Source organism: Anabas testudineus, chromosome 18 (genome assembly GCF_900324465.2).
Source record: "Anabas testudineus chromosome 18, fAnaTes1.2, whole genome shotgun sequence".
Taxonomy (NCBI): domain Eukaryota; kingdom Metazoa; phylum Chordata; class Actinopteri; order Anabantiformes; family Anabantidae; genus Anabas; species Anabas testudineus.
In genome coordinates, this window is record NC_046627.1 from 26,837,231 (window position 1) to 26,852,272 (window position 15,042).

General features: G+C 39.2%; 3 protein-coding genes across 3 annotated transcripts; all 3 read left to right on the top strand.

The window, feature by feature from the left end:
* The first annotated feature begins 885 nt into the window (after nucleotides 1-885).
* On the top strand, nucleotides 886-3,549 carry LOC113157713 (cornifelin-like). The gene is made up of 4 exons (XM_026353319.1): nucleotides 886-924; nucleotides 1,456-1,594; nucleotides 2,333-2,517; nucleotides 2,610-3,549. The coding sequence occupies exons 2-4, from the start codon at nucleotides 1,480-1,482 to the stop codon at nucleotides 2,826-2,828; spliced, it is 519 nt and encodes a 172-aa protein (XP_026209104.1). The 5' UTR covers nucleotides 886-924; nucleotides 1,456-1,479; the 3' UTR covers nucleotides 2,829-3,549.
* Nucleotides 3,550-5,060: 1,511 nt separating this feature from the next.
* Nucleotides 5,061-7,279, top strand: LOC113157711 (cornifelin-like). Its single transcript, XM_026353317.2, has 4 exons — nucleotides 5,061-5,312; nucleotides 5,701-5,839; nucleotides 6,527-6,711; nucleotides 6,804-7,279. The coding sequence occupies exons 2-4, from the start codon at nucleotides 5,725-5,727 to the stop codon at nucleotides 7,020-7,022; spliced, it is 519 nt and encodes a 172-aa protein (XP_026209102.1). The 5' UTR covers nucleotides 5,061-5,312; nucleotides 5,701-5,724; the 3' UTR covers nucleotides 7,023-7,279.
* A 4,648-nt stretch (nucleotides 7,280-11,927) lies between these two features.
* Nucleotides 11,928-14,740, top strand: LOC113157889 (UDP-glucuronosyltransferase 2C1-like). Its single transcript, XM_033326796.1, has 2 exons — nucleotides 11,928-11,948; nucleotides 12,402-14,740. Exon 2 carries the CDS (start codon nucleotides 12,404-12,406, stop codon nucleotides 13,991-13,993), a length of 1,590 nt encoding a protein of 529 aa, XP_033182687.1. The 5' UTR covers nucleotides 11,928-11,948; nucleotides 12,402-12,403; the 3' UTR covers nucleotides 13,994-14,740.
* Nucleotides 14,741-15,042: the final 302 nt, after the last annotated feature.

Here is a 15,042-nt window from a genome sequence, read left to right on the forward strand (position 1 = left end):
TTATTTTAAAGATCTGTACTTCTCATGGTACAATATGAATTGCTTGGAAATGTTATGCATTTTGTTAATATTAACAAGCAAAAACAAAAACCACTTACCTATTAATCTAAAGGATGAAGATGGGTGAAAATTAAAATTGGATTGTTGACTCAAGCATGTGGGCTCACTATAGTTGCTTATGTTCCCAAGATGCATTGCAAAAAATATTGTAAAGTACTGTTTTCTCTCCTTAAAGTATTAATACTGTTATAAGGCATTTCACCAAAAAAATAACAACAATGTACTGTATTTGAGGATTACAGAAATATACTGTTAACGTTTTTAAGTAAATTAACAGCAAAGTCTAAGACTGTAGAGCACAGGGCCACTCGATTCAGCTGAGTTGTGTCCCAGTTCAAAGATGTCTACCTCTGTGAAATATGACTGGGAAGCTGCATAAAGATCACTACATGAGGGTCATAAAAGCACTGTAGTGACAGTGAAGAGCACTGCTGCACTAATAAAAATTCCCCACCTGTCACTTCCTAGATATTTGCTTTGAAAGACCACTGGGATAATTCATTGCACAGGACTACAGTTACTGACTACCTTTACTGTGTGGGGGAGATACATGCAATTGTTATTACATATTTACAACTTTTTAATATTTATTTCCCATCTGTTTAAATGTCTTTTATATGTTCACATTCAAATATTTATTTTTTAAACAATGTATGTGAGTTTTCTAGAGAGGTGAAAAAAAAAAAAAAAAAACTCTTGTAAAGTCTTTGTGAAGGTGAAACCAGTGAATCTCTGAGCGCTCTATTCTATATGCAAACCAAACATGCAAATCAACCAAATTCAAAACATGCCTTAATGCTTTAAATACCAACTTTCACTCTGTGTGATCAAACCACGGCGTCCACACAGAGGCTCCAACATCAGGTGAGTCCTCATTAAAATTAAACTATTAATAAAGAATTTCAAAGCTATCAATGGGCTTGACCGGGTGGCTGTGGCTCAATAGGTAGAGCAGTTGTCTGCCATCGGTGTGTGAGTGTGTATGTCCTTGTGTGAATGAGCTGCAGTGTAAAGCACTTTGAGTTTCAGTAAGGTAGAAAAGTGCTATATAAGTGTAGACCATTTACCATTTGACTTGATTTAATGGCACATACTGTATGCAACAGCTACACACAGTTTTGTGTGATATTCCTGTAAAATCGAATTTAATCCACTGTGAGCAGCTGTCACCAGCTCAAAGTATATGTCAGGTAGATGAGTGGATGGTGTGAACAGTGAGATGGGGATTGTATTGATCCATATCATGATACAGAACAATTCAAGGAAGGAAAGCTTCTGAAAGAGCGAGTGTCTCTGGAGCTTTGTTCACATATTTGGGCTTCGGGTCAACGTTGCTAACGTGCAGTTAATGAGAATCCCAGGGGAAAAAATAATAATAAATGTTTTCATTTTTAGGCCTTCCTTATTTGACCGATCACGATGGCAACGAACGTGGTTATCAACAACCAACCTCGTCAGTCTCCGACTGTGATCTCTGTCCAGTCTAATCAGTGGAGCACTGGAATCTGTGACTGCTTCGATGATTTGGAAATCTGTATGTCTTTTTATATGTGTTTGATGTTTGATGCATGTGTTTTCACATGTATTAGCATGAATAGGTTGAAAACACAGCCTGTACCTACACATACTGATAAATTGATATTTGAGCCTGGACCAAGTCTTAGACCAGTGTCTAGGTGGACTGTGTAAAAGTGCAAGATTTCAAATTTAAACATGAAGAATTTTGTTATGTACATGTACAATCACTATTTGCTAGTAAAATCCTCGTCTTTGTGGCCAGTATTAGGTTACACACGCACACACACACACACACACACACACACACACACACACCGAAAATTGGATTTGGTCGAGACTGAAGACTTTATAGAGGAGTCTGAGGACTGTGACAAATCCGAGACTTAACAAGAGACTGCAGAGTACTCCCACTACACACCCACTCTGTGAACTTCTAATTTGACTTTAGAAAAACTGTGCACAGCCAAAGTGAAATATTCAATATTCATGGGGAGTAAACAGCTAACAAAATCCAAAGACAATCAGTACCTCTTTCTTTGGGTAATAATCTTTAGAAGCATCTTTTCCTATTTCTGAGCATTTTGACCACACCTCACATTGAGGTATTGTAAACCCCCCCCCCCCCCCCAAAAAAAAAAAAATAAAAAAAAAAATAAAAATAAAAAATAAAAAATAAAATAAAAATAAATAATCATTTTTTGCCTCTGCGGATAAGGTCTGTTATCATCGTGGAATTGTCTCACCCTTGTTCCAGGTTGCTTTGCCAGCTGGTGCTTACCTTGCTTTGCCTGCAAAACCGCCTCTGACTTTGGAGAGTGTTTCTGTCTCCCCCTGCTGGACATGGTGTTTTTGGCTTTTCAGATGTTGCTCTGCCCAACATGCATTCCACCTGTGTCCATGTCCATGAGAGTTGCAGTGCGTCACCACTACAAAATCCAGGTGAGAAGAAAACACCAACAAAAAACAAGAACTTCATTGAGTGTGTCTCACTTTTCATGGCTGTAATTTTCATGCTTTGTGTCTCTGATCAGGGAGACATGTGTGGTGACTGTGTTTACACCACTTTCTGTAACATTTGCTCCTGGTGCCAGATGGCCAGAGAGATCAAGAGACACAAACAGTCCATGACTTTTATCACTACCCAGGCTGTGTACACGGGTGACCAACAATTTCTGGTGACTCAACCTGGAGTCGTGGCCTCTCAGCCAGTGATGGCAACTGCTCCTCAGGCGATCTTGACCTCCATGTAAACTCTCTCTCTCTGTCTCTCCCTCTCTCTCTCATCCATCTGATTACTATTTATATATGCTACATATTATGCAATTTAAAGTATCACACCTGTCCTGACCAGCCTGGAGTTGTCATGGGGATAGATAGAGCTGTATATGACCAACATGATTGTATTTAACTGTGATATTTTGACTCCTTGTTGAAAGGGTGTGTGGGAAGCTTCAGAAATGGCTCCGGTATCCTGATCTGAGGAAGGACTATTTTTAGTTCTTCTTTAAAATGTGTAATATTCCTGAAACAGTCTTTATAAATACAGGCCTCGCTTTTTTGTTTTGGTCAACTTTCTTATATACCAAAAATTCCAGATATTTCTTACATTGGTCAGCGGTCCTCTGATGGGTCCTCTGTGAATGCAAAGTAGAAACTAAATTATGTTTTCTTCTCCTGTATCTCCTCTACCAGCAGGAGACTTTTGCAGTTTAGCATTTCACCAAATGTCACATTATTCCTCCTTATACATATAGTTGGTGATAACTTAATAATTAGATCTGTTATGTGGTCCAAGATTTCATGATTTCACATATAAAACTAAATTTAAAAAGTTAACATATAATAACACACATCATACTGTGTAGTCATCCATATGAGTTTTAGAAACCTAGCTAACCTATTTCAACTGTGTCTGTACTCCGTCAGTGCTTATTTGCATAAAGTTGTTGAATAAAATCTAAGAAAATTCTGCATTTGTTTGGTTCTGGTGAGGCTGTCTGAAAGCTGTGATGGTCTAGGTAAAACTATAAGAGGTGTCGGTGTTGTCATACTGAAGAATAAGGAGCTGAGTTCTGAATCCTCACCTGCACAGTAGCACCCTGACAGACCTGGCTCCAGATCTATTTAAACTAGATCTATACAGACACCTACCTACTTGTAGAGTACCTCTAATCTTCTTTCTTCCTTTTCTATTTTTCTACTCATAAGGGATATAGTTGGTTCAATCCTGAACAAAATGAGGTTGCATCTAAATAGCAAATGCAATCCTGTTTTAGTGTGTAACACAGTGAACTGGATGGAACATGGTGTGGTGAGGCTGGATATGGTCCCTGTGTTGTGGACGACCTCCTGTGTGGTGCCGGTTCCTAAGACAACGCACGTTAGGGAGCCATACCACTACAGGCCTTTCTGGTTGCTGGGGTGGGGGAAGGCAACACCTGCAGGTCCAAAGTGAACACTTCTGTCTTTGAAAACAGAAGAGGAAACAAAACATGACACTGGCTGATTTGGTTATAAGTTAAGTTTTGTAGTTTTCTTTGGCAAGCAAACTAATTTTAGCAAATAAGCTCAGCAACCTACACAAACAGCTATATTCAATCAAGTTAGGCTGCTAGAATAGACAATGTCTGGAGATGTGCATATGGCAAAGGTTTATCTAAGACACAGTGAATTCAAGCTCCCCCTGTAATTTGCAGGATGGCAATCAGAAGTCCAGTGTCTGCAATGTCACAACTGCCACCAAAGAGAGAAAAGTTATTACCATCCCTCGCTTGAAAAAAAATGAAATGAATCAAAGTCTTTTTGTCTCTATCAATGTGTCTCACCATTTAGCAATTTTAAAGATCTGTACTTCTCATGGTACAATATTAATTGCTTGGAAATGTTATGCATTTTGTTAATATTAACAAGCAAAAACAAAAACCACTTACCTATTAATCTAAAGGATGAAGATGGGTGAAAATTAAAATTGGATTGTTGACTCAAGCATGTGGGCTCACTACAGTTGCTTATGTTCCCAAGATGCATTGCAAAAAATATTGTAAAGTACTGTTTTCTCTCCTTAAAGTATTAATAGTGTTATAAGGCATTTCACCAAAAAGAATAGCAACAATGTACTGTATTTGAGGATTACAGAAATATACTGTTAACGTTTTTAAGTAAATTAACAGCAAAGTCTAAGACTGTAGAGCACAGGGCCACTCGATTCAGCTGAGTTGTGTCCCGGTTGTCTGCCTCTGTGAAATATGACCGGGAAGCTGCATAAAGATCACTACATGAGGGTCATAAAAGCACTGTAGTGACAGTGAAGAGTACTGCTTCACTAATAAAGATTCCCCACCTGTCACTTCCTAGATATTTGCTTACCACTGGGATAATTCATTGCACAGGACTACAGTTACTGACTACCTTTACTGTGTGTGGGAGATACATGCAATTGTTATTACACATTTACAACTTTTTAATATTTATTTCCCTTCTGTTTAAATGTCTTTTATCTGTTCACATTCAAATATTTAGTTTTTTAAACAATGTATGTGAGTTTTCTAGAGTGGTGCAAAAAACTCTTGTACAGTCTTTGTGAAGGTGAAACCAGTGAATCTCTGAGCGCTCTATCCTATATGCAAACCAAACATGCAAATCAACCAAATTCAAAACATGCTTTGATGCTTTAAATACCAACTTTCACTCTGTGTGATCAAACCACGGCGTCCACACAGAGGCTCCAACATCAGGTGAGTCCTCATTGAAATTAAACTATTAATTAAGAATTTCAAAGCTAACACTGGGCTTGAACTGATTTTATTTTAATGGCATATATGCAACAGCTACACACAGTTTTGTGTGATATTCCTGTAAAATCGAATTTAATCCACTGTGAGCAGCTGTCACCAGCTCAAAGTATATGCCAGGTACATGAGTGGATGGTGTGAACAGTGAGATGGGGATTGTGTTGAGCCATATCATGATACAGAACAATTCAAGGAAGGAAAGCTTCTGAAAGAGCGAGTGTCTCTGGAGCTCTGTTCACATATTTGGGCTTCGGGTCAACGTTGCTAACGTGCAGTTAATGTAGAGAGAATCCCAGGGGAAAAAAATAATAATAAATGTTTTCATTTTTAGGCCTTCCTTATTTGACCGATCACGATGGCAACGAACGTGGTTATCAACAACCAGCCACGTCAGTCTCCGACTGTGATCTCTGTCCAGTCTAATCAGTGGAGCACTGGCATCTGTGACTGCTTCGATGATTTGGAAATCTGTATGTCTTTTTATATGTGTTTGATGTTTGATGCATGTGTTTTCACATGTATTTTTATGAATAAGTTGAAAACACAGCCTGTACCTACACATACTGATAAATTGATATTCGAGCCTGGACCAAATCTTAGAACAGTGTCTAGGTGGACTGTGTAAAAGAGCAAGATTTCAAATTTAAACATGAAGAATTTTGTTGTGTACATGTACAATATTTGCTAGTAAAATCCTCGTCTTTGTGGCCAGTATTAGGTTACACACGCACACACACACACACCGAAAATTGGATTTGGTCGAGACTGAAGACTTTATAGAGGAGTCTGAGGACTGTGACAAATCCGAGACTTAACAAGAGACTGCAGAGTACTCCCACTACACACCCACTCTGTGAACTTCTAATTTGACTTTAGAAAAACTGTGCACAGCCAAAGTGAAATATTCAATATTCATGGGGAGTAAACAGCTAACAAAATCCAAAGACAATCAGCACCTCTTTCTTTGGGTAATAATCTTTAGAAGCATCTTTTCCTATTTCTGAGCATTTTGACCACACCTCACATTGAGGTATTGTAAACCCCCCCCCCCCCCCCCCAAATAAAATAAAATAAAATAAAATAAAAATAATAAATAATTTTTTGCCTCTGCGGATAAGGTCTGTTATCATCGTGGAATTGTCTCACCCTTGTTCCAGGTTGCTTTGCCAGCTGGTGCTTACCTTGCTTTGCCTGCAAAACCGCCTCTGACTTTGGAGAGTGTTTCTGTCTCCCCCTGCTGGACATGGTGTTTTTGGCTTTTCAGATGTTGCTCTGCCCAACATGCATTCCACCTGTGTCCATGTCCATGAGAGTTGCAGTGCGTCACCACTACAAAATCCAGGTGAGAAGAAAACACCAACAAAAAACAAGAACTTCATTGAGTGTGTCTCACTTTTCATGGCTGTAATTTGCATGCTCTGTGTCTCTGATCAGGGAGACATGTGTGGTGACTGTGTTTACACCACTTTCTGTAACATTTGCTCCTGGTGCCAGATGGCCAGAGAGATCAAGAGACACAAACAGTCCATGACTTTTATCACTACCCAGCCTGTGTACACGGGTGACCAACAATTTCTGGTGACTCAACCTGGAGTCGTGGCCTCTCAGCCAGTGATGGCAACTGCTCCTCAGGCAATCTTGACCTCCATGTAAACTCTCTCTCTCTGTCTCTCCCTCTCTCTCATCCATCTGATTACTATTTATATATGCTACATATTATGCAATTTAAAGTATCACACCTGTCCTGACCAGCCTGGAGTTGTTGAGAAAGGACTATTTTTAGTTCTTCTTTAAAATGTGTAATATTCCTGAAACAGTCTTTATAAATACAGGCCTCGCTTTTTTGTTTTGGTCAACTTTCTTATATACCAAAAATTCCAGAGATTTCTTACATTGGTCAGGGGTCCTCTGATGGGTCCTCTGTGAATGCAAAGTAGAAACTAAATTAAGCAATTGTCTTGTGATACAATTGGAAGGACTATGTAATGTGTCATTGGTCCTAATGAACAATGTGTTGACAGAAGCATCAATGTTTTATAATTTAGGTCGATAGTTGGTCTTACAAATTGAAGTTCTGCTTTATGATATGTTGTTCATGTTAATTATGTTTTGCTGCTAAGATTTTAGGCATATTTGGTATTTCTGTGGTGTCCAAATATCCTTTTGTCCCTTTTCTTATGTTTTCTTCTCCTGTATCTCCTCTACCAGCAGGAGACTTTTGCAGTTTAGCATTTCACCAAATGTCACATTATTTCTCCTTATACATATAGTTGGTGATAACTTAATAATTAAATCTGTTATGTGGTCCAAGATTTCATGATTTCACATATAAAACTAAGTTTAAAAAATTTAACATATAATAACATACATCATACTGTGTAGTCATCCATATGAGTTTTAGAAACCTAGCTGTCATACTGAAGAATAAGGAGCTGAGTTCTGAATCCTCACCTGCACAGTAGCACCCTGACAGACCTGGCTCCAGATCTATTTAAACTAAATCTATACAGACACCTACCTACTTGTAGAGTACCTCTAATCTTCTTCTTTCTTCCTTTTCTATTTTTCTACTCATAAGGGATGTAGTTGGTTCAATCCTGAACAAAATGAGGTTGCATCTAAAGAGCAAATGCAATCCTGTTTTAGTGTGTAACACAGTGAACTGGATGGAACATGGTGTGGTGAGGCTGGATATGGTCTTTTGTTGTGTAATAAAATGTTGTGATCTAAAGTTTCGAATGCAGCACTGAGATCTAACAAGACGAGTATAGAGAGTAGTCAATTGTCTGATGCTAATAGAAGGTCATTAGTGACTTTTGCCAGTGCTGTTTCTGTGCTATGATGTACTCTAAATCCTAACTGGAAATCTTCATACAAGTTATTGCTGTGCAGGTGGTCACATAATTGCTTAGAAACTACCTTTTCAAGAAATTTTAGTTAGAGACCAGAGTAGGCTTTTTGAGTAGGGGTTTGACTACAGCAATCTCAAAAGCCTGTGGTACGTAGTCTATTTGTAAGATTGATTAAACTGATCCAATATGAACGTGCGGATCAAAGGTAAGACATCAGTCTAGTCGGGATGGGGTCTACGAGACATGTTGATGGTTTAGTTTTATTAATTACTGAAAGTAATTCAGAGTGATCTACAGGGAGGAAGCAGTCTACGTTCCAGCGTGGTCTTACAAATGAATCTAGAGCTGTTGTACAAATGAGACCATCCAATCAATTTTATCTCTAATAGTTATGATTTTATTTGTAAATTAATTTATGAAATCATTGCGGCAGAGATTTAAGGGAATACTAGGCTCAACAGAGCTATGACTCTCTGTCAGCCTGGCTACAGTGCTAAAAAGAAACCTAGGGTTGTTCTTATTTGCCTCTATTAATGAGGAGTAATATGAAGTTCTAGCTTTACGCAGGGCTTTTTTATATATTATTAAACTATCTTTCCAGGCAAGATTAATCTAAATTGGTGGAACTCCACCTCCTTTCCAGCTTACGTGATTTCTGCTTTAAGCTACGGATTTGTGAATTGTACCAAGGAGTTAACTTCCTCTGACTCACTAGCTTCTTTTTCAGTAGAGCAACAGTATTGTTGAGTGAGGCTGCGGTATTATCAACAAGATAGTCGACTTCTGCTGTTGTAACGTTAGGAGGACTGCCCTCCTCTGTGTTGGTACACGGCTCTGAAATAAAAGATGGAATCAGGTCCTTAAATTTGTCAACAGCATTTTCACATAAACTTCTACTGTCGTGAATCTTATCTGTAGGTTTAGTAAAGTCTGGTACTGTAAATTCAAATGTTATTAAGAAATGGTCAGATAAAAGAGGGTTTTGGGGAAAAACTATTAAATGATCAACTTCAACACCGTATTTCAGAATAAGATCAAGGGTGTGATTAAAACAGTGAGTGGATTTATTTACATTTTGGGTAAAACCAATGGAGTCTAATAGTGAATTAAATGCAGTGTTGAGGCAGTTATCATCAACATCTACATGGATATTAAAGTTACCCACTATAATTACTTTATTAATGAGTAAGGGACAGGGGGACAGTACACTATAACAAACAAGACTGGTTTTTAACTTTTCCAGTTCGGATCAGAGAGGCTAAGAGTGAGGTTCACAAATACATTTAAACTATGTTTAGGTCTTGGGTTATTGAAATAAAATGCAAGATTTAGTATCATTACGTGACCTGGTGGTGTAGTGGTTAGCACTGTTGCATCACATCAAAAAAGGGCCCGGGTTTGAATCCACTGGTCGACCCATCATCTAAAGACATGTATGTTTGGTTAATCAACAACTATAAATTGCCCATAGGTGTGAATGTGAGTGTAAATGTTTGTATGTCTCTATACATAAACCCTGTGTTAACCCTAATGACAGCTGGGGTAGAGTACAGCACTAAAACAGTACTCTCTCTACAACAACCAAAACAACCACCTGCACACATGATTGGATCCAGTGTACAAAGAAAATCAAGAACCAAACATGTGAATAAAGAATAGCAGATGGGGGCACCCTTAATGAACCAAAGATCTCTGGGCCACTATCTAGTTTCCTTGTGTCATGGCTCCAAACCTTATTCTTTAGTTATGGGAAATATTTTTGAGATCATTCTCATAACTGCTGATTCCTACCTACATGCCCTGATGTGCATGGTACTAAAGCCTCGTACAGCTGTGAAGCAAGAGAGAAGCAAATACAATGTTATCATTTTAGTTTTGTAAACAGACGTTACATTTTAACTCGTGCACCGCTTAAGCTACACACTGCACGTCTTCTGATGACCTCTCTTTTCTGATGTAACTTCACTCTCATGGCTGTTCCCTGGATCAGGTTTCTAAACCTCCAGAGGAGAGGAGGGGAAGAGTGCAGTCTGCTGATATGGCTGCTGAACTGCCGCGACCCGTGCTGTTTTTGTAATCACCAGTGCTGACTTTATTTTCCCTCCGCTGAGTGACCTTGCTGCTTCCTCCTTTCCTTGTTCCCTGCCACTCCTGTCTCCCTGAATGTGTCCCAGTTCGCATCTTTCTCCTGTTCTTTTTGAAGGCTTGGTGCCAGATGTTCAGGTTCAGCAGAAAGATGAAAGCAGCAGAATAACCCTAGCCTTATACACATTTTTGCCTTATTTGACTAACGACAGCAACATGGCACATTATCGCATCATTACAGTACAGCAAATGATTAAGGATCTGCTGTAATGAAGACAAGCAGAGACAGAAATGGCAAGTGCCCCCATCTCCATTCAAACTGATCATGGTCAGTGTGTGATGACTGTATGAAACAAGGTCTTTGCATGAAGCTCAACAAAGCGCTTTATGGCCACTGAAGTTGTCAATCAAGTCTAAATCCTGAAGAAAGCACCAACACTAGAACACAACATTATCCTTTTTAAAATACATTTTCGTTTATCACATTTAAAAAATGCTGATGAATTAAGCAGATTACACTGGGATTACTGATGAATTGCCTTTTTCTAAGACGGGATACACTTGGATTTTGAACTTGTACTGGTTATAATTGCGAACATGTGGAGTTGTGAGATCACTGAGTTTAATGCTGCACACCAAAAATGTGAAATCATCATATCAAGCATGGGGGTTCAAATTGTACTTTGGTCAAAGTTATGCAAAGGGAAAGTGTGCCCTGGTAGCCGAATTGTTCGAGTCCAACTGAGTTTATTCCATATCATACCCCCTCTTCTCCCATGTTTGCTGTCTAACTCTCAACTAGTTCTATCCAGTAAAGGCAGAAATGCCCCCTCAAATATCCCTGTGTATATTTTTATTTGACACAGAACATTAATCCTAACAGTATTTGATCCTCTGTCTTAGATGAAATGACAAATTTCCAAATTAAACTCACAGAAGGACCCACAGATCATCTTCGTCCATCAACAAATATACATAAATAAAATGATAACATCAATCTGAAGAGTTTTACAAAGCATTTCTAAATGTGTGGGAAGGTTCAAATGACTTTGAACCTTCCCTCAGTAAAGGACCTGTTACCTGCTTCTCCAGATAACGATACTGTGAACCTGTCTGAACCTTGTTCTGGGTCAAATTTCCTACTTTGGTTTGAAACCCTATAATACATATTATAATTATTTATTTTTGTTTTGTTCGGTTTAAAATATTTTAGACGATTTCCTTGATTCAACACTGCCACAGCCACTGGTTATTCAGATTTGACTGTAAGTGAGCTGCTGACTTTTAATATTTGTTCCTTCCAGGTAGATAAACTTTCCAGTTTTAAAACTAACAAACTCACAGTATATTGGTACATATTTAAACATAGATCACAAATTACTAGTTTTAAAATAAGAAATTAGTGTTAACTGATATTCAGTATACACATCATCATGACTCAGATCACTGCATATCAAATGCACACTCACTCTTAACCCTTAATATCTCTGTGAATTACCTCTGATCCACATACTGGACTTTAATCTGGCAGAACAAGGCCTCTGTGTGTGTCAAAGTTAGGCTCTGTGGAATTATAAATACTGAATCCTGGCTGAGTGGAGTTCAAACCAAACTGGTCTGGATGTGGATACAACAAAACAAGGTGAGGCAATGACGCTTTACTAAATCATTTGAAAGAACCAATTTAATAGTAATAATAACGACTTTAAATAAAAAATATTACAAAATAAGAGTAAGATTACTATCCTGAAGATGGTTTTGAAGGAAAATAAAAGCATGGATGTGTAATGTAAATGGATTCATTGTACGGTGTTGGAGTAACTTAACTGGTGGATCTTAATAATTACAATAATACCAAGTGTGCACAGTGCACAAGACATGCAAATTGTCTAAAAGTAGTGTAAGATAAAAGTTGTTTGCGTCTCTGCTGCTGTTCAACATGCAGTTATTAACATTTCTCCCAGGGGCAGATGATGACTGTCAGAACCATGATTGGATTTTCTCAGTTCTGCTCTGTGCATGAACATGGACACCAAGTACAATGTGGCATTTAGAAGCAGTTCCTAATTATTTCTGTCTTTTTTTCTCTTCCAAGAAATGTCCAACATAAACAGCATATTCCTGACGGGACTCTGCTTCCTGTTGCTCAGGTCCACTCTTTGTAGTGGCAGCAGGATTCTGGTTGTTCCTGTTGATGGAAGTCATTGGATCAATATGGAGGTGATCCTGCAAGAGCTGCACTCTAGAGGCCATAATATCACTGTACTGCGCTCTGCCAAAAGCTGGTACATTCCTAGTAACTCTTCCATATTTACCTCTATTGACATGCCCATGATGGAGGATGAGGCAGACCGGAATTTCTTTCTAACAATGATACAGGATGTAATTGAATGTCGCAAGTCGTTGATTTTTATACGCCGCACCCTCTGTCAACAGCACATGCTCATGTCCAAGATAGCAGAGGGCCATGAGATGCTCGCTGGAGCTGTTGAAAAAATGTTGGACGACCATGTTTTTATAAAAAAGCTGCTTGATGCCAAGTTTGACTTAATGTTAACTGACCCTGCTATGACTATAGGAGTTCTCCTGGGTAGTTACCTAAAGCTGCCATTGGTTTTCAATGTGCGCTGGATCAACACTGGGGAGGGCCATTTATCCATAGCTCCATCTCCTGTCTCCTATGCGCCTGTACCAGGAAGTGAAGTTCATGACAAGATGGATTTTCTGGAAAGGACCCAGAACATGTTACATTACATCCACACTGTTTTTGTTCAGCACTTCCTCATTAACCCAGCATACTCGAGTCTGTTCCAGAGACACTTCCCTCCTGGAACTGATCTGTTGTCATTGCAACAGGCAGCTGATATCTGGCTGGTGAGGACGGATTTTGTCTTTGAGTTACCTCGGCCCACCATGCCCAATATGGTCTACATGGGGGGGTTTCAGTGTAAAAAAGCCAGACCCCTCTCTGCTGAGCTGGAGGCCTTTATGCAGAGCTCAGGAGATCATGGAGTGGTGATCATGTCTCTGGGGACGCTGGTGTCAGCTCTGCCTCCTGAGGTCACAGAGGCCATTGCTGCTGCTTTTGCTGAGCTCCCCCAGAAGGTTGTGTGGAGGTTTGTTGGGGAAAAGCCTTCATCCCTGGGAAACAACACCTTGCTGGTGGACTGGCTGCCTCAGAATGATCTCCTGGGACACAAGAAGACTCGTGCCTTTGTAGCTCATGGCGGCACCAACGGTATATATGAGGCTATCTACCACGGTGTTCCTGTCCTGGGCCTGCCGCTCCTCTTTGACCAGTTTGACAACCTACTCAGGCTGAAGGTGCGAGGAGCTGCTCGGGTAGTAGAGGCCAACTCACTCACAAAAGAAGAGTTCTTGGAGGCTCTAAAGGACATCCTGGAGACTCCGTCGTACCGTAAGAATATGCAGCATCTTTCAGAGCTACATCATGATCAGCCACTGTCTCCTATGGACACTGCCATCTTTTGGATTGAGTATGTCATTAGGAACAGAGGTGCAAGCCATCTGCAGTCAGCAGGTTTTAGTCTGCCTTGGTACTCCTACTTCTGCCTGGACGTGGCTGTTTTCATCATGGTCATTGCTGTATTCTTTGTCTGGTTTTTAGTCTTCCTCTGCAGGATGCTCTGCTGCAGGATGTTCAGAAGAAAGTTGAAAGCAGAGTAACTTGTGTTCTGTGCCCTGTGTTTTTCTGAGCAATTATCAAAAAAAAGCAACTACAAGTACTTCCTCACATTATAACCTTTTTTGAGAAATGAAAGGTCTTCTGTTGATTTAATCATCCATTTATCCTCAAAGTTGAAATATACCCTTCCCTCGACATAAAACCGTTGTCTAAGCTAGTTTTTGAAAATGTCATTCTTTTTTTATATCATATTAATTAGCCTGACAACAGAAGCACAGCATAACATATTGTCATTCCCACACACACTATATGGTGACAGCATCCACATGATCATGGTTGGTTGATGATTAATCTCATCCACTTTTTTTTTATGACAGAAAGGCTATTATTACTACTATTACTACTACTAGTACGTGCTTACATATTATGGTGCCAACAAAATGTGAGCACAGTCTCAGAAGTGTGTATAATATCAAGGACAGACAACTGTACTGTACTGTACAAAGAGTTTTCTATTTGGATACGTGACCATACAGTGATGCTTAAAAGGTTGTAAGTACAGTATGGCATACTGTACTTACAAGCAGATAACAGCAGACACATTTATCATGACATTGTTGACTTACTGCAAACTACAAATGCGGGATTGTGGTGTACATAATCTTAGGCCAGATCAAACAAAGCTGAGTACTTTGTGACCTGACAGTAATAATAATACTTGTTCTCTGTCATCCTTTTTAAAACGTACAAACAAAATTGACATTAAATGCAAATACAAGGAGTAGCTTTCTACTTTTATTTCATTTTGAATAGTAAAGGAGAAATTTAGAAATTGCACTGAACTGTATCAAGTTTGAAGTTGCCTGTTCTAAACATACACTGGAAATCTGAAATATTCTACAACATGAATCTTTCTACTCGAAAGCACCTTTAACCTCTTTGTTAGTTAAGGCCTCTTATCATTGCGAACCTGTCTGAACCTTGTTCCAGATTGGTTTCCCATCCGTTGCTTACCTTGCTTCGTTATCAGTGACCAGTCAGCAACAGCTAACAACATCTGATGATCAACCAGCCTGGATTTCCCTTCTCT